The sequence below is a fragment of the Hirundo rustica genome, chromosome 2 (assembly GCF_015227805.2).
Source record: "Hirundo rustica isolate bHirRus1 chromosome 2, bHirRus1.pri.v3, whole genome shotgun sequence".
Lineage (NCBI taxonomy): Eukaryota > Metazoa > Chordata > Aves > Passeriformes > Hirundinidae > Hirundo > Hirundo rustica.
The window spans coordinates 90,787,506-90,812,801 of record NC_053451.1 but is presented as its reverse complement, the minus strand read 5'-3'; the positions used below and the strand labels follow the sequence as shown (position 1 = coordinate 90,812,801).

General features: G+C 41.0%; 1 protein-coding gene and 1 long non-coding RNA gene across 2 annotated transcripts in view; both read right to left on the bottom strand.

Annotated features, from left to right (window-relative positions):
• Positions 1 to 24,213, bottom strand: part of LOC120749241 (pinopsin-like) — an 85,400-nt gene extending 61,187 nt beyond the window's left edge. Inside the window, exons 1-2 of the mRNA XM_040056470.1 lie at positions 24,096 to 24,213; positions 18,705 to 19,475 (exon numbers count right to left, since the gene is read on the bottom strand). Of these exons, the coding sequence (XP_039912404.1) occupies positions 18,705 to 19,041 (337 nt within the window). The 5' untranslated portion in view covers positions 19,042 to 19,475; positions 24,096 to 24,213. The remainder of the gene's footprint in view (positions 1 to 18,704; positions 19,476 to 24,095) is intronic.
• Positions 573 to 8,872, bottom strand: LOC120749242 (uncharacterized). The gene is made up of 3 exons (XR_005699591.2): positions 8,751 to 8,872; positions 1,205 to 1,337; positions 573 to 1,092 (listed from the first exon to the last, which is right to left on the bottom strand). It is a non-coding gene; the product is annotated as an uncharacterized LOC120749242 (long non-coding RNA).
• Positions 24,214 to 25,296: the final 1,083 nt, after the last annotated feature.

Sequence of the window (25,296 nt, the reverse complement as noted above, 5' to 3'; positions counted from 1 at the left end):
GTACCACTGCAGCCCACATCCAGCCCAAACCCAACTGCTGAAACAGAGACAGGGCAGAAGGCAGCCGAGAGCCTGGTGCAGGGCATGGAGCCAGGGCGTGCCTGGCTGCTCTGCTGCTGAGCCCCATGGCAGGATGGTGCAAGCTGAGCACCCCTGGGGGTGCATCAGACCATCTGCCAGCCATGTGCACAACACAGAGGGGAAATCGAGGGGACAGTAAGCGATGTTAAGTTCCCAGATGGCATCTACAGGACCCTTTAATCACTCAAGGGGCCTGCCCGTGGCAGAGGCTGACCAACAGCGACTCCCACCACTGCTGCTTAAACGTGTTGCTGAATGAAGAGAAAACGATGATGCTTCATGCATTACCAACACTCCATTCACATGTGTGCGTGCATGTAATACCCACTCCTGGGGGGCCGCTTTCACAAAATATCCTTGTGTGGCAATTTAACACCAGCCAGAAATGAAATCTCTAAATAAGACACTTCTCTTCCCCCTGCCCTTCTGGCAAAAGAGGGACAAAGGCAGGGACTATAAGTTGAGATAATAATTTATTGAAAGCAAACAGCAATGGAATAAAAAAAGCACAGTAACAGCAGCAATATTAGCAACAAAAGTATAAAAAAGAGGTGCTTTACACACAAGGAATTGTTCATCACCTCAGCTTCGTTCTGCGTGGCTGCCAGGACAAAGCTGGGTGGTGGCCCATGCCCAGCGCCACATGATTTCTCCAGATGAAGGAAAGATGGTGGGCATTTCTTGCAGTCAGTGCTCCTGTTCCCAGGCCTGAGACAATGAAAACCGTGATGGACAAATTCCCCAAAATCTGGATAGTCTGTGCTGTGACGCCTGTTTTTTTCCGGATTGCTGTGCTCCACTGGTTCAATTCCATGTGGCATGGCCACTTTAAACTATTCCACCCTTCTCCACTCTGCTTCTTTGGCTCAGCTTGGCTGGGAGCAGACTCCCCCTCCATCCCTCTCTTCCCTGAAGATGCTTCCTGTGCCAGTGCTGCTTTTCAGCCTAATGTCTCGGAGCCAAGGCTGCCACTCTTTCAGAACCATGTCTCCAAGCTATGTCTTGGAGGAGCTGGGAAGGGGACAGACAGTGGTGACAGAGGACAGGGCCCATGGGGCTGATCCCAGCAATCCCCCCCAGAGAAGAGTGGGACAAAATGACACACTTCCAGGGATACACTCACCTTTTCTTTGCCCCTGAAACCATGCCTGCAGCGATGATGTGCGTGTTACAGAATAGCAACCTGGCCACATCCAAACAGTGCTGAGCTTTGCCCCCTCCCCACAACCAGGACACCTGGGAAGGACACCATGCAGCTGGAAGTGCAAGAGGAATGTCAATCAGCAGCTGGCAGGCTGGGATCCACTAACAGTTTCACCTTTCCTTTTGAAGTCAGGCCATGGTGAACAGCGAACTTGGAAAGGCAGTGAGCATGGAAGAGCACCGTGCTGGAAGGACATCAGCAGGAATGGAAGAGGCATGCTCTGGCCTTCACTTACAAATGCTGTGCTGGTAAATACCTAACAGGAGCAACAGGTAGGTCTCTCAGAAATGTCTCCTAACACAGCTATATTCCCTTCTTTCTAATCTCTCAGTTTTCAGCAGCTAAATCTGCTGTCCCATTAGCTGAAAAATACACTAAAAAGCCCCATGGCACAATAAGATGGAAGAGGTTAGATGGAGACACACCCCAAGTAGGGAATATTGGGATCCTGCGCTGAGGTACTCTTCTGCTGTTTCTTTCATCGTGCTTGCCCAATGACTTAAACACAGAAGAACAGCAGTGAGAAATGGCTCTCTTCAAATGAAACCTCTTAATACTTCAAATTTCAAGTTTTGAGTTTAATTACAAGTTGTGCTACTGAATGGGCTACATTCAAATTGTGAATGTTATCGAGTTATAGTTTGATCAGTGACTCCGTACTGTTTTCAAGGGAAATAACTTTCCTGAATATAAATGAGAGCATTTCTGATAGTTCTCTACAGAAATAAAACACTCCACACATGAAAATGAAACAAACACTTTAAGCAACTTAAAAGTCATGACATTTCCAAAATATTTGTACTTCTATGTTTCCTTAGAAGCCTTTCTGAAAACATATCTTAGTATCTTCTGCCAGGGACTATGCATGAAATACAATTCACAAGGTCTAGTATTCACAAGAGAGGTTTAGAAGCAGCAAGAAGTAAAAATAAACCCAGTCTTTTTCTAGGGGTTGTTTGTTCTTCAGGAGCAATTTTGTTGCTCTGGGCCAAAGTGTCTTACTTAACTGCCACAGCATCAGAGACTTCATAAGAGCAATCCATTCTAGCATCGCTTCTGTTTCAATTCTTTATATACCAATTAATGATAATACTGGTAAGTAAAGTAAAACTATCAGACTCTGCTTCCAATAAAACCAATATATTTCTTCACAAAAATACAGTGGTACTGACTCCAGTAGTTGCTGCCATCAGAGATTTCTTTGCAGGTGAGGAGGTAAGATTATTATAATGATAAAAGCAGCAATTTTCAAAAGCTGACTCACTGATTTGTTGACCTGGTTTTCTCATAGCATATTGTTTCTCATACTATTTCTCATGCCTGGGGTGACTATATGATGCTGAATTGTATCCCCATTCATAGTTCTGCACCTTTAAGACTAGATCTGAGAGCAAAGGGGGGGAGAAGGAAAAGCAGTGGAATTTTTTTGCAGCTGTATTCAAAACGCAGAGATAAGCAGTGCTCCCTGAGTTCTCTGCTCTGCAGACAGACAGGGAGTTTTCCCTCTCTGTTTTCATTGGTTTTTCTGTCATAAGCTGAGGCCAGAAGGTTCTTTTGGAACTGTTCAGCCATTGTTCGGTCTGGAAGCACCAGGACTATTATCCAGGGACCTTCCAAGCCACACTGAGGCCAGGACAGCAGACCAGAGCCCCAGAGAGACAGAGAAAACAGAGGACACATTAACAAAAAATACTCTGAACCACAAAAGGGCTCTCTCTGGATTTGCCATCTCTTCAGTACAATGAGAGGTTCCACTGCTTAATATTATTCATTTCCTCATGTTTGTGAATGCTTTGCTTGTTAAATAAGCAGTTTCTTCCACTTTTCTCAGAGAAGATTTATGTCTCCCAAACAGGCGGGAAGAGTGGCCACTTGAATTTGCTTCCTAGAGGGACCCCTTCAGAGGTTTCCTCCTAAATTTGCCCTAAACCAGGACACATATGCACTTTAGTAAAATATTAAAAACCCCTAAGTAATCAAAGAGGAAAAAAAAGAAAAAAATTGTTAATTGTTTAAATAAAAATTAAAATTTCATTTTGCCTTCTAGCTCTGAGTCTCATAATAGACATTGCATTGCTAGGGAAAAATCTATGTCATACACAGTCTCCAGTGAGGTTCTGCAGGTTACATCTCTTTTTTCATGATACTGAAATTGCCAAAAAGTGGCCATGAGAATGTTGATTGGTCTGTGAAATCTGGGATAGGCAGCCTGGAATGAAAGCAATTTAGTTAAATTGATAGAACACAGTCAGATAGCAACTTTTGCTAGTAGAATTAATGGGAAGGCACCATAAAATGAGCAAATCTGAGAGAGAAACACATGCAGAGATTGTGAATATTTCACAGAATATTATTATCAAAGGTTTCAGTTTGTTTTTTTGGGTTGGTTTTTTTTTTCCCTCTTCATTTTTTGAAATCAGAAATACAAATGAATATTCGGAAGGGATTCAAACCGGTCTGCAGAGTGGCAGACATATACGGCTACTGCTCCTTCACTAAAGCTCCAGAATTTTGTCCACTTTCTCCTTTTCTGTCCCAAACAAAAAAAAAAAAAAAAAGACACATATTTTATGAGCCCACATCTAACCGCCAGCACATTTTGGCAGAAGATGCCAAACCTTTCCAGAGTTAGAAAGAAAGCCTGCTGAACCTGGAGGATGTTTTAGAGTTAAGATGAATGGACTCAAAACGAGCTCTGGTCTTGGTGGACAACCAACCAGTACTAGCCTGACTTGCCTGAAGTTCAGTGAATAAAGAAATCACAGCAGAACGTTTTATGATATAGCAAAACCACAACATGAATATGACAACTGATAAGTTCAGGGCAAATACAAAGGATGGGAACTGCAGAGGAGTGGATGGATGCCTCAAAAACTGACAGAAGTGGCTGAGAATGGGGTGTGCCTCCAAAACACTCACAGCTTTACTTGGATATGCCTATTAAATATTTCTATGACAAACATTAAAAAAAAAGTCCAAAAAAATCAAATTTTCTTTAATTTGGTGACTCCTATTCTAGTTGCTCCTGCAAATTAGTGATCAGAGCACAATTACAAGTTCCTTTTAATTTTTAATGCATTAAAAGAATTTCTACTTATTTGAGATTGAGAAAATATTTCTCACAATCATTTGTTGAGCATTAGCAGTTACAACCGTTTTCCAAATACAGGCTACCTCAGATATCAACCATTTACTTTGAATAGAAATAAATCCACCAATTGCCATTTATCTAATGCTTGTAATTATATATTCTCTTTTGCTAAGATGACTTGAAATTATGAGTCCATTAGAACAGGCAATCATTCTCTTCTCCAAAGACTTATCTTCCTGCTTAACTCTAACAGGAGTCACAGTTTAACTCTGCACTTGAAGGAAATCACTGGATTGATTGGTTGGATCCAACCCTGCTGAGAGAAATATGACAACAAGCATTACTGGTCCTGTTCAATAAATCTTTCTCGCTCTTTTCTCAATGGTTATTTTAGTGTTTCATCCTTTGTTCAACACACCCATTACTTTGTGTTTGGTAGTATCTTCAATACAGACAACATGTATTGCTTTTTATTGGAAATAAATATCTTGGGTTTTCCTCATTCCCCCTCCTTTGCTGACTTTTTAAGGGTGTTTGTTTTGTGCTTTAAAGGTGGTCTTAATTCCTAGCTGTATCTGGTGACTTAATGTGCATCACTGAGTACTACTATATTTTTCTGCAATGTTATTAATATGACTATCCATCCTAACAACAAACTCTCAGTGGCATAAACAGTGCAAAAAATCCCTTTTTTCTCATTTATCTCAATGATACCAGCACAGTACAAAAACATCCTTGAACATTCACTTCGGTCTCACTTTCCATATATGCTGCAGGACCTCTTTGTATTCTGGAAAGCAGGCTGGCTCTGGCAAATTCAGCTCCCTGACTTGGCTGCCTCCATATCAGTATGTTTATTCTGCCACCTTAGGGAATCAGAATAGGAAATATCAGCACTAGATGGAGCTCCTGTACAGCAACATCTCGGGAGAAATCTCTGGGGCGCGTGTGCAGAAATGGATGTGCAGTATCAGGAGGATGCTCTCAGGGCAGTCAGGTTCACTGCTGCATCCCCATGCCCACCTGCAGGCTCCTCCATCTCCTGCCAGGACTGCTCCTTTTGAAACGTGGGGGCATCCCCAGGACCTTCCTTCATGCTGAGGATGTGCACTGCTGTAATACATAATGTGCAGTCTCAGGGCTTTTTGTATGTGGGAAATGACACCAAATAAGCTAAGAGGTGAAATGACAGTGTTAGCACCTGCTAACCAACGAGACAAGCATCCACCAGAGCATACAGCCAACGTCCTTCCAATGAGCTCCTCCTTCTTCACTGAATTCAACTGCTTATTTTTAATAATAAAGAGTATATTTCTAGAGGTTTTCTATAATCTGAGGGGTTTCTTTGGCAGTAATCATTCCTAGGGGGGGAACACACTACAAATACTATCTCTTCTGAGTCAAGTTTTTCTTGTCTAGTGGCCAAACTGGTTTTTGTTCTTATTAGATATTAACTGGTCAATAAAGAGTCATATCTGATACTATTAATGCAGCCTCAAAATATGATGACCAGACTTTACACTGCCTTTGAGCCAGGAATTTCCTGTGCGGTTTTACAACTCCACAATCTCACATGGTGTGAAGGTGAGATGAAACACCAGACAAGGCTTCTCCTGTCTCTATCAAAGTTCACCTGTGCAACAAGGAAAAGCAGTATTCCCCATTCCTTGACCCCTTCAAAGGACCTCAAAGAAGAGATCTTTTACTAAGTCAGTTTAAAAAATATAACTGATGCAAACTGAAATCCTTTGCAGTACATTTTCACGCAACCAGTAAGTCCAATCTGCAGCGCTGGACAGATGGGTGGAAATTGCACTAAAAAGTATAGTAGTGGAGGTATGACATGTTGGGGCCAGCATGGCTATCACGGAGGGAAGCCATACCTTACTTAATCCATCAGAGGTCCTTGACACCACCATGCAGATAGGGTTGATGCCTATTTGGATAAAACCTACTTGGATTTTCAAACAACTTTGACTAGCCCAAAGGCTTTTAAGGCAGTAAGATGTCATGCAATAACAGAAATATTCATGTGAATAAATAATTAAACAGAGGTAGGAAATAATAATTAAAAAAAAAAAAAAAAAATTAGTTTTCTTAGTAGAAACTGTGGGCAGCAAAGTTCCCCAAGGATCTGTGCTAGGCCCTGGGCTATTTATCACATTAATAAATCATCTAGAAAAGATGGGGAAAAATGACAAGTTTTCTGCTCATACTACAAAGAATAACTCAAAATCAACAAAACCTGACTGTGAAGTACTGCAGCACCACCACATAAAACGGAGCCATTGAGCAGATGAGATGCAATACTGATGTAAACAGCCATATGTGGAGGAAAACAGACCTGGCTTTAAATACATAGCAATTGTTTCGAACTTACTGCTCTGCAAAGACAGTTATGACAGAGAACTTTACACAAACCACTTCTACTAAGCAGCAATGCTCAGCAGCATTTAGAAAAGCAAACATCAGGACATATTAGAAAACAGACAAAAGAAAGAGAAAAGGTGGACAGGGAAAGATTATTTAGTGTTTCCTACAATAAGTAGGTTTTCAAATTAAATCATCAGGTTGCAGACTCAGAATAAACAAACTGGAGAAGGTACTTCTCTTTGCATGGTACATAGTTAATAAGTGGAATTCCTTAATATATTATATTGTGCATGCCAAAATTTCACAGGTTTCCTGAGAGCAAGTGGAATGGGAGATAAATGCAGGAAGACATATTAGATTCAAAAGTACTGCTTCAAGGAAGATACATGTTCCTACATCACAAATCACAGGCTGTGGTATGACGTATTGGAAAGATATCACTGGATGCTGAAAATTATCCCAGCTTTAAGTTTAGTGTTCTAGAAGAATAGCTAGGAAAAATACTTTGAATGGCATATACTTGATATCTACGCAAGCAACACTTTGCAAGGCATAACTTAGTTATTGAAATAAGAAAAAACAATTACAGGACAGTGAGAGGTTAATACCTTCTTGTACCTGATATCAGTATTTCTTTTCCAAAGGTCTGGGTGCCCACAACTCTAGAAAAGGTATTACCTTGTAAAACTCCTACTCTTTCTCAAATTCCTTATTAAACACCCCTTGGCGCACTGACCAATAGAGAAAAACTGTTTCATGAAGCAAAACAGATGTTGATATGTCTACTGCTCTTATCTCAAAGAATATTAAGCTAAGGCTTTGTCTTGCCTCATAACCTGCTTTCTACCCATTAGAAAAAGTCTGTTTAAATCCTGACTGGCGTATTTATCTGGCAGCCTTTCATCCTACTCCTGTGATGTGATCATGTGATCTTTGCCTCTCTCAAGGATATTAAATAGAAAGACATTTTCAATTTAAGAAGTACATAGCAAAGTAACCCTCAACAAACTCATGCCACCACTGCTGGGTGTTTGCCCTCTTGCACTGCCACAGGTGTTTTCTCTGAAAATTGAGCAGTTTAAAAACAGAGTAAAATTTCAAAGTTTGGATAAATTAGGGCAAACTGCTGTGATTTGTTACAAAGAATTGCACAGAGTTACTTGGTACACTACAGTCAGTGTACAGAACATATAGGTAATATACACACAAATGCCATGTACATACTCCACTCTTTCACTGAGAGGCAGAATTTGAAGCTTATCAACACTACCGTATTTTCTCCTGCCCTAGAACTCTTTCTAATTAACTCCTGCTGAATTCACAGTGAAGCAGACAGATGAGCCACAGGGATGGCCATCAGCCTCCCATGCACTGCCAGCAGTGAAGGGGAGAGCAGTGCCCACCCTGCTCTGCCCTGGGCTGCTGGCTGCACAGCGCCCTAACAGCTTGCCAAACTTCATTAGGGTGATTAAACAGTCGCTCTAAAGAGGTCCCTGGGAACTCCACAAACAGCCTGAATGCAGAACACAAATAACTCCCAAATTCTAATTCTGGCAAAAAAAAATGCTTCAGTGTGCACATGCACATAAGGATTAAGACTAACCACTGCACATCCTAAAATTCTCATAAGGTCAAGTAAAATGGGATTATTTTGGTTTTGTAAAATTCATGCCATTTCTTAGCTGAAGGAAAATCTTGCCAGCTGTTAATGTGCTATTCCAGTACTCAGAGGTCAGTACTAGACTCAGACAACACTTAGATATTAAGCAAAAAAGGCCATTTATGTGAATTAACTAATGGGTTTGAATTTTAGAAACTACCAAAGTCCTAATCTAAGCAAAGTTTTACATTGTTGTTGATTTGTAAAGATGATATATTCTTTATGAAATTTTTTATAATCAAGTCATCTTTTTGATCCTTGGTTTCCTGACAGTCACTTGGTCCTGAACACATTTTACTGTTAAAAATCTCTACAAAAATAAGTCAACATAAAGAAGTTACCTTCTTTTGATTCATCCGAAGCCTGTTATCTTGGTTTTGAAAGACAGTTTTCTGCCAAGGAAAGCTAGAGCCTCCCTTGGAATGGAGAACATAAACCCCCTTCCCTCCAAATTACTACAATCAGTCCCAGTTTTTATCTAACTGGGAACAGCTGGCTCCTCCCCCACTGGGTGGAGCATCTCCCAATGGGATGATGGAATGTGTCATGTCATTGGTGGGCCCTAATGGCCCATTATCAGAAGATGTCCCCCTGGGGGATGGAGGGGTGGTGAAAGATATAAGAAGCACTGCCCCAGCTGGTTTTAATGCCTGGGCTGTTATCAGAAGGCATCCACCCCCCTCCCCCCTGGAGGAGCAAGAGAAGGCTAAAACATTTCCCAAAAAACAGCTTTCAACAGATAAAACAGAATACACATTCTTAGGTTACATAATCCAAGACACCTGTTGACTTTGACTCCATCTTGCTGTAGTTAAGTACTACTGCTGCTCTTAATTGCATTAGTGAAACCAATAGAAACAATAAAAAATAGGAGCAGGGGAAAGAAACAATAGAAGATATAACTGAAAAACAACACTAGAAAATTAACAGGTGGTGAATGTCTGCCTCTAATAAAACACTGTGAAATAGATGTAAAGATTGCCATCTTATCCCAGCGAGTCACTAGCCTTCTGCTTTGTGGCTGCTACACTTTCTTACCAAACAGCAGAAATTTGAATCTGCCCACAGGATGAAACTACTTCCATCATATCAGCATCTTCTGTGAAACAGGCTTAAGAAACTACAAAGAGGAGAAGTAACATAATTTTACAACATGCTGGGAAGAATTGTTGGTTGAAATAGTCCAGAGAACTATTTCTGGCACGAGAAACCTTCAGCTGAAGCAGGTGAAGTCTGGCACAGTAGTAGAAAAGGTGTACCCAGGTGACCTTGATTAGAGGCATTACCCTCCAGACCACAGAGGGATGCCTGGGGAGTCAAGCAGCCCCAGGAACCTGAGGTTTGACCCTTGCATGGGGTAATCCTCTGATTGCACCCCCGATCCTCATTGGGCCAGCCCAGCATGGAGGGGAGAGAGGGTCCCATGCTGCTCAGGAGGGAAAGCACAGGGACAGCTCACAGAAATGGGATTGGGGAAATGTCCTGGGGATGAAATGCCTACTCAGTGGTGCTCCCTTACATTTGCCGTCTGCAGATCCCGAATGTTCATCCTGCCTATGTCAATTACGGGAAAGTCTATAGCAGACACAGGTAATTTTGAGTTCGTTTTAAAAAAAACCCCAAACAACCCATAACAAAATCAAATCCACAAATCTCCCAGTATTGGGAAGCATTTGGATTATTTATAAAGTGCATCATATTAGCTGAGAAATTCACAGAAGCAATTAAGTGGTCTGCAAATCAGTAGAGCCTGTAGTTTATTGACATTACTGAATCTTGGGTTTCAGAAACAGTTTCTCAGTGTTGACATGTAGAAAATCACAGATGCAAACAAAATAGTTTTATCTTTCAAAGAAACATATTTTTCTTCTTTAGTGCCAGCACGCTGATTTAACAAAATTATTTTCTCACTTAATACACTTTTTTAAAATTAGAAATGTAACAGAAACACTAATATAAAAAAGCCCCAAGCAAAAGGGAAAGAATACAAACCCTAATGATTACTTTTAAGTATGAAGGATTTACCACAGCTGAGGGGAAAAAAAGAAATTTATAGTTACTGTGTCATTATCTGGAACTATGCCAATGGTTCTGTATCCTTTTTATCACTGAAAAGTCTGTAAGTTTCATTTGCTTACTGGACTGGAAGACTCTGCTTAAATGCTTCCTAAAAATAAAAAAAGACAGAAAAGAAAGGTCATAAGTTAAAAACCTGTCACTAGACATATAACTTGGGTGTGAACAGCCAAAGATAATGTTCACTCTGGCATATTTCTGGGGCTACAAAGGAAGCTTTTAAAAGTTTCCCAAAAAATACCAAATTCTGTTCAGATGTGTCAGCATGTGGATGATCTTAACAGTTCCTAGAGATTATTAAGCACATAGTTAAAAAATAATATATAATAAGTTGGGGAGGGTTGATTGAATATTGCTTATTTTCTGGGCACTATTTTATTTTGTTAAACAAAAAAAAACCCTCAATGGGTATAGTAAAATAAAATATTACTTATTTTTTCACATGCATGTGGCCTGACTACCAACAGAGCTGGTTTCCACCTTTTCATAGATTAAAAGAAAGCCAACATCAGACATAGCTTTGTCTGGGTTAATGCCATGACCCAGGATTAGGGAAAAGAGCCTGGAAATGTCAACGATTAAACTTGAACTCTGACAGAAAATGCTGTTTCATCATCTCCAGCAGGACTTACAGCCATGACCCTTTTAGACTTAATTCACCATCAGGATAATTCTGCAAGAAATCCAACGTGGTCTTTGCCTTCAAACTCCTATCTGAAGCGTCCATGTGAACTGATGTTTTTTGTGTATTTCTCTGCATAAAGTCTCCTGCATTCCGCAATGTGTGACCGTAACATAGAACCAAAAGTATATGACTGTGCTGCAGGCATGGCTGCCCAATTGGAAAGGATCAAACACAGGCAGAAACCTGTGGTCACTTGCACATGCACAGAAACAGACCTCGGGCATAGGCAGAACCTTTCTTGCATTGACAGCTGACATCTGTACACAAGAAATGTGAAAGGGGTGATCAATTTCCTAACAATTCTTCTGTTCATCTGTCCCTGTTCTCCGGGACACACACACAAACTGTTGTCCCTCCTTCACTGTTATTATTTCTGCATGTTTTTTTCTGTTTTCTTTTGTACAGGCGTTAGGAAAATGGACAACAAAGCATGGCACAAAACATTCAGGATAGCAGCTAAGGGAAAAAATGTTCCCATCTACATGTAGCCGCTGGTGCAGACTGAGGGTACCTGAGGACGTTTTCAGAGCACTCTCCAGCTCCTTGAGAGCCGTTGTTTGAATTTCTACAGTGATGAAAGATGAGAGAGGGGAGGAGGAGGGAAGTGGGGAGGTTCTGGCACACTCCAGAGTCCTACTGCACTCTGTGTGGAGATGGGGCCCAGCTGGAGCTACCCAGATGAGGGAAAGGAGAAGCAACCATGGCTGCTAATACAGACACCTACTGCATACCACAGGATCTTAACAATGTTAGCATCAACATCTGTAGTCTGTAACACCTTATAAATGGGTACCTTGAATGACACTGTGCTGCTTTTCGGCTAGGGTAGAGTTAATTTCTTCTCAGTAGCTATCACCGTGCTATGTTTTCTGTTCAGAATGAGAATGGTGTTGATAACACACTGATAACACACTGATATTTTGGGAGTTTTGCTAAATCAGGTTTATCCTAGGTCAAGGGCCCTTTTTTTTCCCTTGTCTCTTGGTCTGACAGTGAGGAGGTATACAAAAGAAATTTGAGGGAGCATAGCTGGAACAGGTGACCTAACCAAAGGGATATTCCAGACCATAGAACAACATGCCAAATATATAAGCTGAGAGGAGTTACCCAGAAGGGCAGCTGTAAGGGTCTGACATTGGTCAGTAGGTGGTGAGAAATGGCAATGTGCACCAATTTTTCCCCCCTTATATTGTCATCGTAGTTATTATTTACCATTACTAGTGTATTCTACTTTATCTTCAATTATTAAACTGTTTTATCGCAACAAAAAATATTTGCTTTGATTCTGCTCCCCATTCCACAGGGAGAAGAGAGAAGGGCTTGAGCAAGGGGCTGCACAGTGCTTCCTCTCCAGCTCAGCACACATCTTGGTGTGTACAGAATACCTCTGCTGTACTTCGACTTTACCAAGGCAAATCCATCTCTTAGCTCAAGAAGGTGCTAAAGTGTCTACCAGAGTGACATCTCTGATTTCATGAATTATATTCAAAGTAATAGTAAAAAAGTAGGACTTTTTTTTTTTTTTTTTTTTTAGGGTCTGTAAACAGAGTTTTTTTCCTCCCTCTATTTGAACCAGCAGATTATTTCTGATACTGAGCAATTACTGAGGAAAGCATGCATAGGTCACAATGACTGCAGGCAGAGTTTATGCACTTCAAATAGAGAATGTTTTCAAGGTCTGCTGCAGAACTATGTTTTCCTAAGCACCACTGATGAGTTGTGCTTGCTACCAGCTTTATTTATCAAAATATTACCTTTAATACCATTCCAAGCCCAACTCCTGGAAAAGGAGCAATCAATGATCAGTGGGCAGATGAGGAGCTGCTAAAAGTGTTTTTGCACTGAGAGATGAGTACTTGCTACATCAAAGCTCAGAAAACATCGGATGAGTTCTTACAGGATCAAGTCAAGTCAGATCATGTCTTTTTTGTGGGGGAAAAAAAAAAGTATCTTTCCACACAAGAGTGATTTCTTACATCTGAGACCTCAACTGCATATCATAAACAGATAGTTTCCAGTATGTTGGAAGTCTGTACTCTAAACACAAGTACCAATGTAGTGAGTCTAAGACACACCATACAAAATCAAGGTAAAATACTAAGAAAATGATTTGTTCAAGATCATGAGGCAGCTGAACTCATAAGCAAAATAATGAGCAGCTCCATTTTCTCATTCATTGTGTTCTCTGGCAGTTTACAAGTGAATAAATCGATAGCTGCTTTAATATGACTGAAAAGATTATCTACACAAAGTTGAGTACAGGGTTTCTAAAAAGATTGAAGTCCCCATTTAGGTATGACCTTGAGTTATCAATGGACATTAGGGCACATCTACATGCCTTGCTTCAGCTCAGACAGGAGTGTAGCCCTCTGCTGCAGCCAGGACTGACAGGATGCTGTGTGGGAAGATGCAGATGTCGAATCACACAGCTTTCGTATGACACTGGCATCGCTGGCTCCTCTAGAATAGTGATGTTCTCTTACACAACACTAATCAGAATTTATTTTTTACAATGAGATATTGGGAACAACTTCTTGGGCAAGCTGCCAGGTATTTTAACCATCATAAAGGTTAAGAAAGAGAAAACAACCAGCAGACACCTGAAAACGAGACCTAACAGTTCAACAGGCACAAAAAATTCCCTGCTAGTAGTGTACTACTAGCACTTTGGAACTTTTCCAGCATTAGAATCTAGTTTTGGATTTCTGGAGCCAGAGACAGCTTTGTCTTTCTCATATGTATCAATCTATTTAATATTTAATCCTGATATGACATGGCATAGAGCGGTGATTCTAAGAATGAACTGCAGAAGTCATCTGGGCTCAAATTCTGCCTGTCCTACACGTTTGGGAAGTTTACATTAGTACAAGTATCTTGGGAAAACACGATATAGTTTTCTGAAAGTTTTCATCTGCCCAGAGATTTGAAATGTTTAATAAGGCACTGTTGAGAGATTACATGTGAGATGGTCAAAACAGCAAGACAAACTTAATCTTAGGATGGCATATCACCTCCTGTCTATGTGGTCCCTATGGGAGGGCCTTAAAAATATTGTATTTTTCCTAAATTAAAATCTAATGCTTAATAATTTCATTATATATTTAAGCATCCTTTTTTCACCTTGCCTGCAAAGTTTACTGAGAGTTCAGCTGTGAAAGTAGATCCTGTCCCTGTGTCACTTACTCTGTTTGCTTAAATGTATAACCATGAGCCTGTCAAACCATGACAACGTGGTGAGTAATGGCAGCAAATTTTAAAAATCCATCCATTTCCCCAACTCAGTGACATGTACAATTTCCACTGCAGTGACCTACTTAACAGAGCTGCAATCAAGGATGAGCACCAGGGTAAAATAATTTACTCTGGGAACAGACCATGCTCTTTCTCCTCTAGCTCCATTCCTGCTGCTTCCCCAGATCAAGACCCAACAGCTCATACTTCCATAGCAGATCTCACAATATTTAATTTGCTCCTTATAGTACCCATTACATGCTTGTTGATCAGCATCTCCATTTCCCATTAGCTTCCAAACCTTGCACTTTCCACGTATGGTTTGAAATTACAAAGCAGATACATGGATAAGAGCAAGAAATTAAACAAAAAAACTACACTTTTGTCCATATTTTTTCTCCATTGTGCCCATGGCAAATGCCTGGTGCTCATTCTTGTGTCATGGTTTTTCAGTGCCTGGGGTAGGCAATGGATTGCCCTGTAAATAGCTTACTGGATTTCCCACTAAGTGACATCAACGTACACGTACACTGCGCTGTCGATACTGCTGAGAGGGGAATCAGATCTGCTTTCCACATCACCCCCCAGACATGTGATTTTAGAAGTGGAAGAAAAAAAAAAAAAAAAAAGAACAAACAAGTGATGCTGGAGTGTGAATCTCCCTGGGCCAAATCCACACGGGCCAAGGAGTGCCCAGAAATGTGAGGATTGAATTAGAACCTTCAGAAAATCTAAAATACATAAATCCACACAGACATGAGGTAGAAATGCAAGCTAGCAAGAGAAGCCCTAAGGCCTAGTTTAAAGTTCAGAAACATTGCCTTTTGCAAAGTTAGTTAAATTCTAGTCATAACAAAAATAATAATGCCTTCCTAGAAATTCTTAGCTAGAACAGATAGAGCTATATACGTAAAATTTGTCTATGAATTTGCATTTGCCTTTGCACATCAATTCTGGCTTAGTATAGGGCCAACACTATTGAACGAAATTCCTGTTTCTACCTGATTGGCTAAATATAGAATAAAAAATGCACTACTTTGAGAACACACGCACACAAACACACACGATTCACGAAAACACCGATGCCGCTGTTGTTGCTGCTGCTGTTACTGCTAAGACGCTCACTGGACACGAACTACTGATTTCTCTACTGCTGCTGCAGCTGGTGCTTCTGCTTGGGACTTAGAGACTTTAAGCTACAAGGCTTGTGTGCACTGCTATGGACTCTAAAAACTTGGCCTTCATGGGACTGATTTAACAATGCAATAAAGGACTTTTCTTCTTTTACACCTACCCAGCCTCTAGACTTCTATGAAGAGTGTGCAAACCTCTCCACAGAGTGATCTCTCACCTTGCATTTACAATTGAAACAAATCTCGGCTTCCCACTTCCATTCCCTCAGGTTTTATCCAAGACAGAGACCTGAAGGGTAACACCTTCACTCTCCATTTAGTTTAAAGCACGAAGGAGACTTTTACCATATAATAAAACAAATGGGAGGGGGGAAAAATGACCTCCTAAAATATTGTTATTTCAGAAGACTTGTAAGAAAGAACTGTATTTATAAATATTTTAACTGTTTGAATTCGGCTTAGGTGTGTCTTACACATCAAATCACCAAGTCATGAAGATTAGTTGCCCACTTAGAGTTTCTTTGTGATTTAGAAAAATACTGCAATTAGAAAAATAAAAGGTACATAACTTCATTTAGTACAAGAAAGTACAATTATAGTGGGGCCAGTGAATTAGAGCATCACAGAATCATCAAGGTTGTAAGAGATCTTCAAGGTCATCTAGTCCAACCAGCAACCCAGCGCCACTGTAATTACCCCAAAACCATATCCCCAAACACTTAACATCATTAACACTTAACATCATTAATACTTATCATTAACAGTATGTTCCTATACTGTTGTTTATCCTAGTAGGATCATCTATCCCATGACAAAAAAAACTCAGATAAGAATATTGAAGCATTTATTCTTACCAACCTTGATGTTGAACTTCAGTTCATCTTAATTACCTTCTCTATCACGCATCTCTATTCTGGAGCTTGAGCATTAGGGCCCTTTCTCTTATCTTTGATGGGCCAAAATCAGATATGAGGTACCAAGGAGGGAAAGCTAATTTTTTAGCTAATAAATGTATGAGATGCTTTTAGGAATAGCTAAAGGATGAACAATGATATTTATCAGCAGATAAAATTTGTTTGTAAAGTTACATAAATGTTAGGCAACCTGCTATCGTTATTTGCTTTCACTTACGCTATATCCCAATCAACACTTTTTAATTAACTCTGCAAACAAACTTCTTCATTATGCCTTTTATACACACTAATGAAAGAAAAAATGTGAGCGGTGCAAGACTTTCACATGAGCTATGCACCTGCATTTAGGCTGCCTCAGCTTCCCAGGACACCCCACTGACAGCACCAACAGATGAGCCGAGGTCACCTTTGGCATTCTGGCTTTTGGTGTTTTGTTTGCTTGTGCGTTCCTTGATGATCTGATCAATTTTAAGAATTATAGCAGAAACTACCACATGAAAACAGGTATCACAACAGCACAGAAATCAGCACTCCTGCCATGCATCCGATTCATATAGATCTGACTTTGAAGAATTATTCCACAAACAGAACACCCTGGGAGGAACTCGCCCACCTGCAGGTTTAATTCCACAGTCAATGGGATGGTAACTCACACATAGCCAGACAGAAGACAGCAGGCTCAAAAGGGCACCTTTAACACACCTTTTTTTCTAAGCCCTTGAATGTCCACCTCTTTTTCCCCCTCTCTTCAAATGTTAATCCCCCCTCCCACTGGTAAAAATAAAAAGAAAGCTGAAAGTATAGAGAAAAAAAAACCAGTCCTAACTTCTTTCTGCCCGAGAAAACTACTTACAGAAATATTGGAATTCATAAAACACACAAAAATGGAAATGAAACCTGAAGAAGACATGTCATTCTGCTCAGCACAGACCAAAATGAAAACAACCTACCAAAACAAGCCAAGGTATTGTTGACCATAGAGTCTTTTTTTGGATGGCCGAAGTTAAGTGCTCTTATCTTACAAAGCATTATTAACTCCTGAGACTTCACTTTGGACAAAGCAGCAGGTCCCCAGAGGAAACTGCCAGGATGAGTTAATGGTCATGAGCGGAGCACACATTTCAGGAAGGCATAGGTACCAGAGACCACACCACTGGAAGTAGCAAAGAGTTTTTAATTCGGGTAGAGAACATGTGTTTGGATCCACCACCTGATTCTACAGCAGGAGCTCTTCGTGGGTCAAAGGGCCTACACGAGATATGCTGCAATCCGGGGTGGGAGAAGAGCCAGGAGTGTGTTTGTCCTGTCCTCATGGCCTGGAGGCACCAAAGCAAGGATGTAGAGCAAGAGGGAGCTGTGCCAATCCCCTGGTCTAGATAAGGATCACATCTTGACATGCACCCACAGGCCAATTCGTGCCTTAGTGGATATTTTTGTGAATATAGGAATAAATGAAGAAAGGGTCACTGCTTGGTGATGCAACAGGCATCTTCAAGCAACAGGCCTCATCCTTGGAGGGATGAAGGCTGCCCTCTGACTGTTCATTGTCCTTTATCTTCTTTTAATAATTTTTTTAAAAATCCAGTTACAACACTTATATCTAGCAGTGCAAAAGATGGTTGCAAAAAATTATTGTCTGGACAGGAGAAGAACACTGAATACTTTTCCCATCACTTCTGACATATCTATTCCTGCAACCTAATTTTCTACTGAAGTTGCAAGCACGTGATTCTAAAATGAAGATTTTGCTTTGCAGAACAGAAATCATCTAATGATGAGCACTCACTATATGGGACATGAGGAATTCATATTATAGATTGAGAGATAATTAAAAATGGTAAATAAAGTACTTTCAGGAGGCTTTGTTCACGACAGAAACTGCACCGAGGGACCTGCAGTTCAGCAATGGCACAGATTTTCCTGAAAAAGAGAGAAGTATTATATATGTTCATACACTTAATCAAAGTCTCTCCAATGGCTTGCCATTTTCAGATTCCCTTTTTAGCTTTTAAGAAATAAGTAATTTTGAAGAATCAGATATGTTAGGAAATATTTATTAGACCTCTGCTACTCTGTCATGTGTCATTAAGTCTTTTAAAAAAATATTTTAAACTATACAGGTCACTTGTGCTTGACCATAACGAGGGAATAAAAATATCTTTCTGTTTACCACAGAAGAGCATTTAGCTCCCTAATCACACTGCTTCATGCACCAGTGTTAAAAAGAAGAGTCAAGAATCACGACTGAACTCTTACCAAAGCAGGAGTTGACAAAGCCATACCACCTACAAGCATGTTCCCCTCCAATCCATTTGCCACGGATGTTGGATGCAAAACTGAGGGTAGTGCCCGAGATGCACACTAACATGTCGCTGATGCTGATGTTCAGGAGAAGCATGTTGACTGGGTTACGAAGGACTTTAAACTTGCAGAAGAGGATGAGGACAATCAAGTTATTCAAGAAACCAAAAAACAAGATTAATCCAAGAAAAACAGCCACTACTGTGTGCCCACTTCGTGAGAGTCCAGCCCTTGGCTCAACAGGATCTACAGGTGCACCAAGACTCAGGTTATACATCCAAGTGTGGTTCATTTCAGCCTCTGTCACGGAGCAGTGAGGGCAGAGACACTTTGCTGGGTGCCCTTTGCTGAAGTACTCCAGCAGTTTCCCAGAAGTCACTCCATCACAGATTAAATCATCTCAGGAGCCTTGTGATCTTTGCTCAGGTGAGATATCTCTTAGACGGTTATGCAGGATGAAACACTGTAATGCAGCACACGACTATTTGCCTGCAATGTATCTTTCCACAGGTCTGCTCTGCAGTAACTCCAGGGCAGCAGAACCAAGTGAACAATCACCTCAAATTCATCTTTCTTGTTTAAACCTAGGATAATATTAGATGATTTTTTTGATGCTCAGAATGGAAGGTATCTTAAAAAGATGCTTCAGCAGGGTCTCCTCCTTCAGAGCAAACGGAGGCCTATCAATGGCAGCTACCCTCCTTTCCTTTGACAATGGGTGTCCTTCTGAAAACACAGAAAAAACAAGTGGTTTAAACCGAACAACTCTTTCCACACAAAGACCAAAAATTAGGTACGTAGTTTACTAACAGTTCCTCCTGTTTTGAATTGTAACAAACGTCTCTCGTTCTTTTCAGTTTTCATTCTTGATTTTTAATAGAAACATCAGTTTGTTTACATTTCCTTGGATGTTTTAAGCATTTTTTCCCTAGCTCACAGTTTAGCATGGAGAAAGTCATTTGCAGCTTCCTAGCAAAGTTCCTCATGTGAGAAAATGCCTGGCCAAACATATCTTTTGCATCAGCTTCCCAGAGGAAAGGAAGCTGTCCTCTCGCTGTCTTCCTCCACATTAAGTCAATCTACACCAAGTGCAGTTTCATTCTTGGCTTGACCTTGATTAAAATTATGACAAATTTAGGAGGAAATGGTACTTTACCCAGAAAGAAAAATATCAAATGCAGTCCCTCAAGCACTCATGCACACACAAAGGTTTGAAGATGTGTGATAACAGTATCTCTCCTCCCTCATTTACCAGTGAACAGATGTCTTCCTTTATTATTTATAAAGCAGCCAGACATCCAAAGCCTCACATCTCTCCTATTACAGGCGTAAATTTTACCCACATGCAGTGAATACATTGTTTGTGTACTTTGTGAAACAGAAGTGTTTAATGTGGATTCATAACTGCATCGCCTACCTTCTCTGTGGGTGCAGGCAAATTCTGCACAGATTCTTCCATTTAAATGGAGATGTGTGTGTGTGTGTGTGTGTGTGTATATATATATATATATATGAATTTCCACTCAGTGCAAAATGTATGATACCCATAGCTTGCTGGACTAAAAAAATATGAAAGATTCTCTTTTGTGTGTCATGTACTCCCATAATGATTGCACATATTAAAATGGAGCATTTCCTATATTACCCCTAACTGCTGTTTTTTGGAAATTGTCTTGTAGAAAAATACGTATTTAACTGGAAAACTGAGAGTTCTGTTTACTGAAGATTCAGAGGTGTTTTTTTTTTTTTTTTTCTTTTTTTTTTTTTTTTTTTCCTTTTCTTTTCTTTTATATCTTTGTGTCATGGTAATCAAATAGAATAAGTACTTTGTCTTTCTATTTCTCTACTTTCACAAACTCACTGTGCTACATGTTGCAGTGATTTTAAAGTCTAACATATACAGACTGTCATAAGGTTTTTTCTGGGGAGTAAATTCCATACACTTCACAGATCTTCTACTTTTTGGTCACTGAGAATCTGAAACACTGATGCTTTCTTATTTTTTCCCTCCCCCTTTAGGGGTAGGAGGTACATGGTAATTTATGTTGGAAAGGGTCCCAGGTAGTATATCTAAGAAAAAGAACTTTTAAAATCCTCTTCCTACAATTTTGGGGAAAAAAAAAAATTCTCCGAACCAGTTGTGTTTGCAGGTTATAGAAGGAAATTAACTGGATCTAACCATGAATATACTCTAAATTTACTTGTAATAGTGTTTAAAAGAACAGAGTTGAAATTCAGTGGAACAAAACCCAAGTCTTGAAAATACTCTTCTGAGCACTCCTCCTATGAGAACAGGCTGAGGGAGTTGGGGTTGCTCAGCCTGGCCAAGAGAAAGCTCAGCAGAGACCTTGTTGCAGCCCTTCAGTACTTAAAGGGGACTTCAGAAAAATGGGGAGAAGCTCCTTAGCAGAGCCTGTAGCAAAGGGGTGAGGGTTTTAAACTAAAGGAGGGTCAATTTAGGGTCAATAAGGAAGAAGGTTTTTTACAACAAGGGTGGTGAAACACTGGAACAGGTTGCTCAGAGAGAGGTTAGATGCTCATCCCTGGAAGTGCTCAAGGTGAGGTTAGACAGGGCTCTGAGCAACCTGATTGAGCTGAAGATGTCCTTGCTTATTGCAGGGGGGGTTGCACTAGATGGATGACCTTTAAAGGTCTGTTCCAACACAAATTATCCTATGATTAAAAACATAGTTCAAGATAAAAATAATAAATTGTAGGTCTATTATACAGTCATCATGCATTCATAAAAACAGATCAGCAGTTCATATTTACAGTGCTTATAAAAGGACATTTACTCCCTGGATGGGACTCAGCTGACTAGAATCTGGCAGTGTGACACCAGGTGTGCAGGCTCAGCCTGGTGCCCAGGTCACTTCTGCACTGACCACCACTCACACAGCTTTAGCTGGGCAAGTTCTGCCCCGGTGTGTTGGGAAATCTACCTCAGTGCACAGGCAAGACGAGCAGGTCCTGACAGATCAGTGTAAGTCACATTTTAAAACATTAGTACCCACACTGTGAAGGTCAAGCCACGCAGTTACTCGGTATCAAAAGATGACAAACATGATGCAAAAAGATGAGCTTCAAAAAGTTTCGGGTGAATTTAAGAGACAGAGGTCTGCAGAGGAAGACATCTGAAGATCTGGGCTATGTGGGAGTAAGTCTTTTTTAAGGTTTATGTATAAAGGGCTAAGTTTTTTACACTTATGGGTGAGGTAAAAACTAAATTCAGATTTCAAAAAAGCTTCTAAACTCCCATACCTAATCCCTTGAAGAAAGGCTCCAAGTTTACCTAATGTTAGCATTTAACTGAATAATGCACATTATTGTTGAAAAACACCTGTAGATGAGCTTTGTGCTCAAAGGTTCACTTGATTTTTTTTTTTTTTCTTTTTTTCTTTTTTTCTTTTTTTCCCCTCCAGAGACATAGCTTGGTTTAATCGAGGTTACTCTGGAGCTCTGTTAGCCCTGTCTTACAGGCGACACTCTGCACTCCCCAGGGCTCCATGAGCTAGAACACAGCCTGAACCCTCCCAACTCCTAGCAAGCTCAGGAGCTTGCAGGATTACCAATTCTGCTTCTCAAAAAATGTTAAAAAAACCCCAAATAATAAAACCTACAATTTCCTCCACAGCAAATAAATGAGCACTCAGTTTTTCCTCTTGAATTTGTCAGAGTTGACATGGAATGGAAAACATACCCAAAGTGATACAAAACATAAGCCAGGTGAAACAGCCAAAAGTTCGTTGAGTGTCACCAGCTATTAAATGCTGCATGTGTTAACTGGTTCTGACAGTAAAAGTCTGAAGATAAAGCAAAGCAGACACCCATCACTGCTTGTATTTCCTCTAAAGTAGTCTGTTGGAAAAAAATAAGGCTTCAGAAGATGTTAGATCAACTTCTGGGAGTACAGGCTTTAATACTGAGAGTGAGAGACTTCTTTTTGCACTTGACACCACACATTAGTTTGAGCAGTGAAACTGGTTTATTTCTTTTCTCACTTTGCTCCCAAATAACTTATTGAACACATTAACTTCACAGGTTTCCACCTGGGAGATTCTTTACCATCTTCTCTTGCAAGTTGTGCAACATACCAAAGATGATGCTTAATTCACTTTAAATATTTAAAATCCGAAGAAAATGCATTAAATTAATAAAAATCAAACTTCATATTACTACAAAAACCTTACCCTTTTCCCTTATATCTACAGTATTCTCTTGAGTTATAAAGGAGATATAAAAAAAACCTTTTATATTTACATATCCATACAACCTAAATCAACTTGTTCGGTGCAAATAAAAATCAAATTTAAAATAATGGCTTTCCTTCATTTAAGAACTTGTATTTCTAATGAAAAGTTAAATTAAAAACAAACAAACAAAACTCCATCAAAACCAACCTCTTTACATAACATTCCAAAGACAATCCTTGATGAAATTTTATGAAGGAAGAATCACTTTTTTTTTGACCTGCTGACAGAATTATCACAGGAATAGTGTATTTTTTAAGTCAACATACATTTAACTTCATCTTCCAGATGAGAAACTGAATTATTTTTAACAGAAAACATTCAAACCCAGAAGTATCAGCTTAAACAATTACTTTAAAATAAAGCCGAAAGACGGGGGTCTTCATGGGACTTCAAGACACTGAAGTGAGAATTCCCATCTATTCTGGACTACTTTTTCCATGCTCCAAGCCACACTGCAAGATTTCAAGAGATCCAGAGAGAGGTCTTTAGAGCTAAGCTAGAAGACTAAGAGGAGGTTCTATGGTTCAGAAGTTCGGCTATCTCCCAGCTCCCAAAACCTCTCGTCTGTGGAAGAATCTCTTGTATGCGGACCCACAAACTAACTTCCAGCAGTTCACGTTTGTGACACAGACAGACATGGAAATGAGGACAACGTAAGTACAGAACGCGTGTGATGAAGTTCACACGTTTGAATGTGTACTGTTTACTCAAGGGGAAAATCTGAGTGTGGCAAACCGCTGCTTCCGAAAAACAAAAAGCTGCTTTGATTTAGTATATTTAAAGTTAAGGCGACCCCTCTTGCGTGCAAAGAGGATGTTTATGCACAGAAATGTCTATGCTAAGAGTAGACGAGACAGACCCTTTCCTGAGCTGGGCTGAAGCCATCAGCAGCGTCTCAGAGCCCGAGCCAGGACGGTGGCGGCAGCGGGGACCGAAAGCGCCTCCTGAATGCCCGGGCTCACCCCAGGCTTCTAAACACCGCAACGAGCAAAAGCATCTCCAGCCAAACTCCGCTTAGCACTCTTCTTTCACAAACTTTCTCACACTTCTTTGGCAGGGGAGGGCGGCACAGAGCACTGGAAGAAAAACCCACCTGTATCTTTCATCCACAGCAACCTAAAGGGAAAACAGGCACCCAAGTCTCCGGCAGGCAGGTCCCGAGCGGCGGCGACAGGAGCCCCGGTCCCCGGGCTGCCCTCCGGGGCGGCGGCCGGCGGGCGGGAGCGCAGCGGCTGGGCGCTCACGCTGCGCGGGATGCAGGCGGCGGGCTCGCCCTGCCCGCCCACATCCTCCTCCTCCTCCTCCGCTCCCCGGCGGGCTGCCAGGACACCCAGCTTCGAGAGGGCGGGGGAGGCTGAACAGATGGTTTTACTACATTAAAGAAAAGGGGCGAGGCGCGTCTCGTCCCTCTCCCTCCCGCGGCTCCGCCCGCGCCGGGGTGGTGCTGCCGCCGGGGCTGCGGGCACACACACGGCGGGCACACACAGAGCGGGCACACACACGGCGGGCACACAGCGGCCCGGCTGCTCCTCCTGGGCCGGGAATGCTGCCCCAGGGCAGCGCTGGTGGTGCCGCACGTCCGCACACAGCCCGGGCTGGGCGCGCTCTGCAGGCTCACTGCTGAAACACGCTTCGTGTGGAGGTGTGAGCACCTGCTCGGCAGCGGTCGGCTTCAACACCTGTCAAAATGCCGCGGGTTTGACCTGGCAAAACCAACTTGTGTAGTTTATCAGTCGTCTGCTTGTCTGTGTTTGCCAGAAATCTTTACATTTTAAGCATTTACAGACTGAACAAGCACTATGGCTGCTGTGTGCTGAAACCGATGTTTTCAGAAATACGCCTGTGTATTGCAGAAATAGCAAATGGCTTGAAAAACTCTGTGGTACTGTGTCTTTTGGTCACTACTACTGCCTAGTACTATACTGTTCTTTGAGACAAACTGCTCTGGTCTTTTTAGAGAGGAGAAAGTGCCCATGGGGAATGAATTGTTGGATAAAACCACTGAGAGAAAAATATTCTAGCGCATACTTTGCTTTATGGAACATCTCTTAGCTTTGGTTCTTGCTGCATTTCTAATGAGTCTTTTAAATTTGTGGATCACAGTTCAAACCTGTAAAGTGATCATCATAGTCATATTAGTCCACCTAGATTTAACCTCTTGTCTGATCACATTTGCAGCTTTTTCACCATTTCTGGCTTCAAGACAGGTCAACCAATGCATCTATTGTTGTAGAAAAACAGTCCAGCAAAAAGATGCTGTGAAGTTTATTCAGAAAATCTTTCCCGAGCTGAAA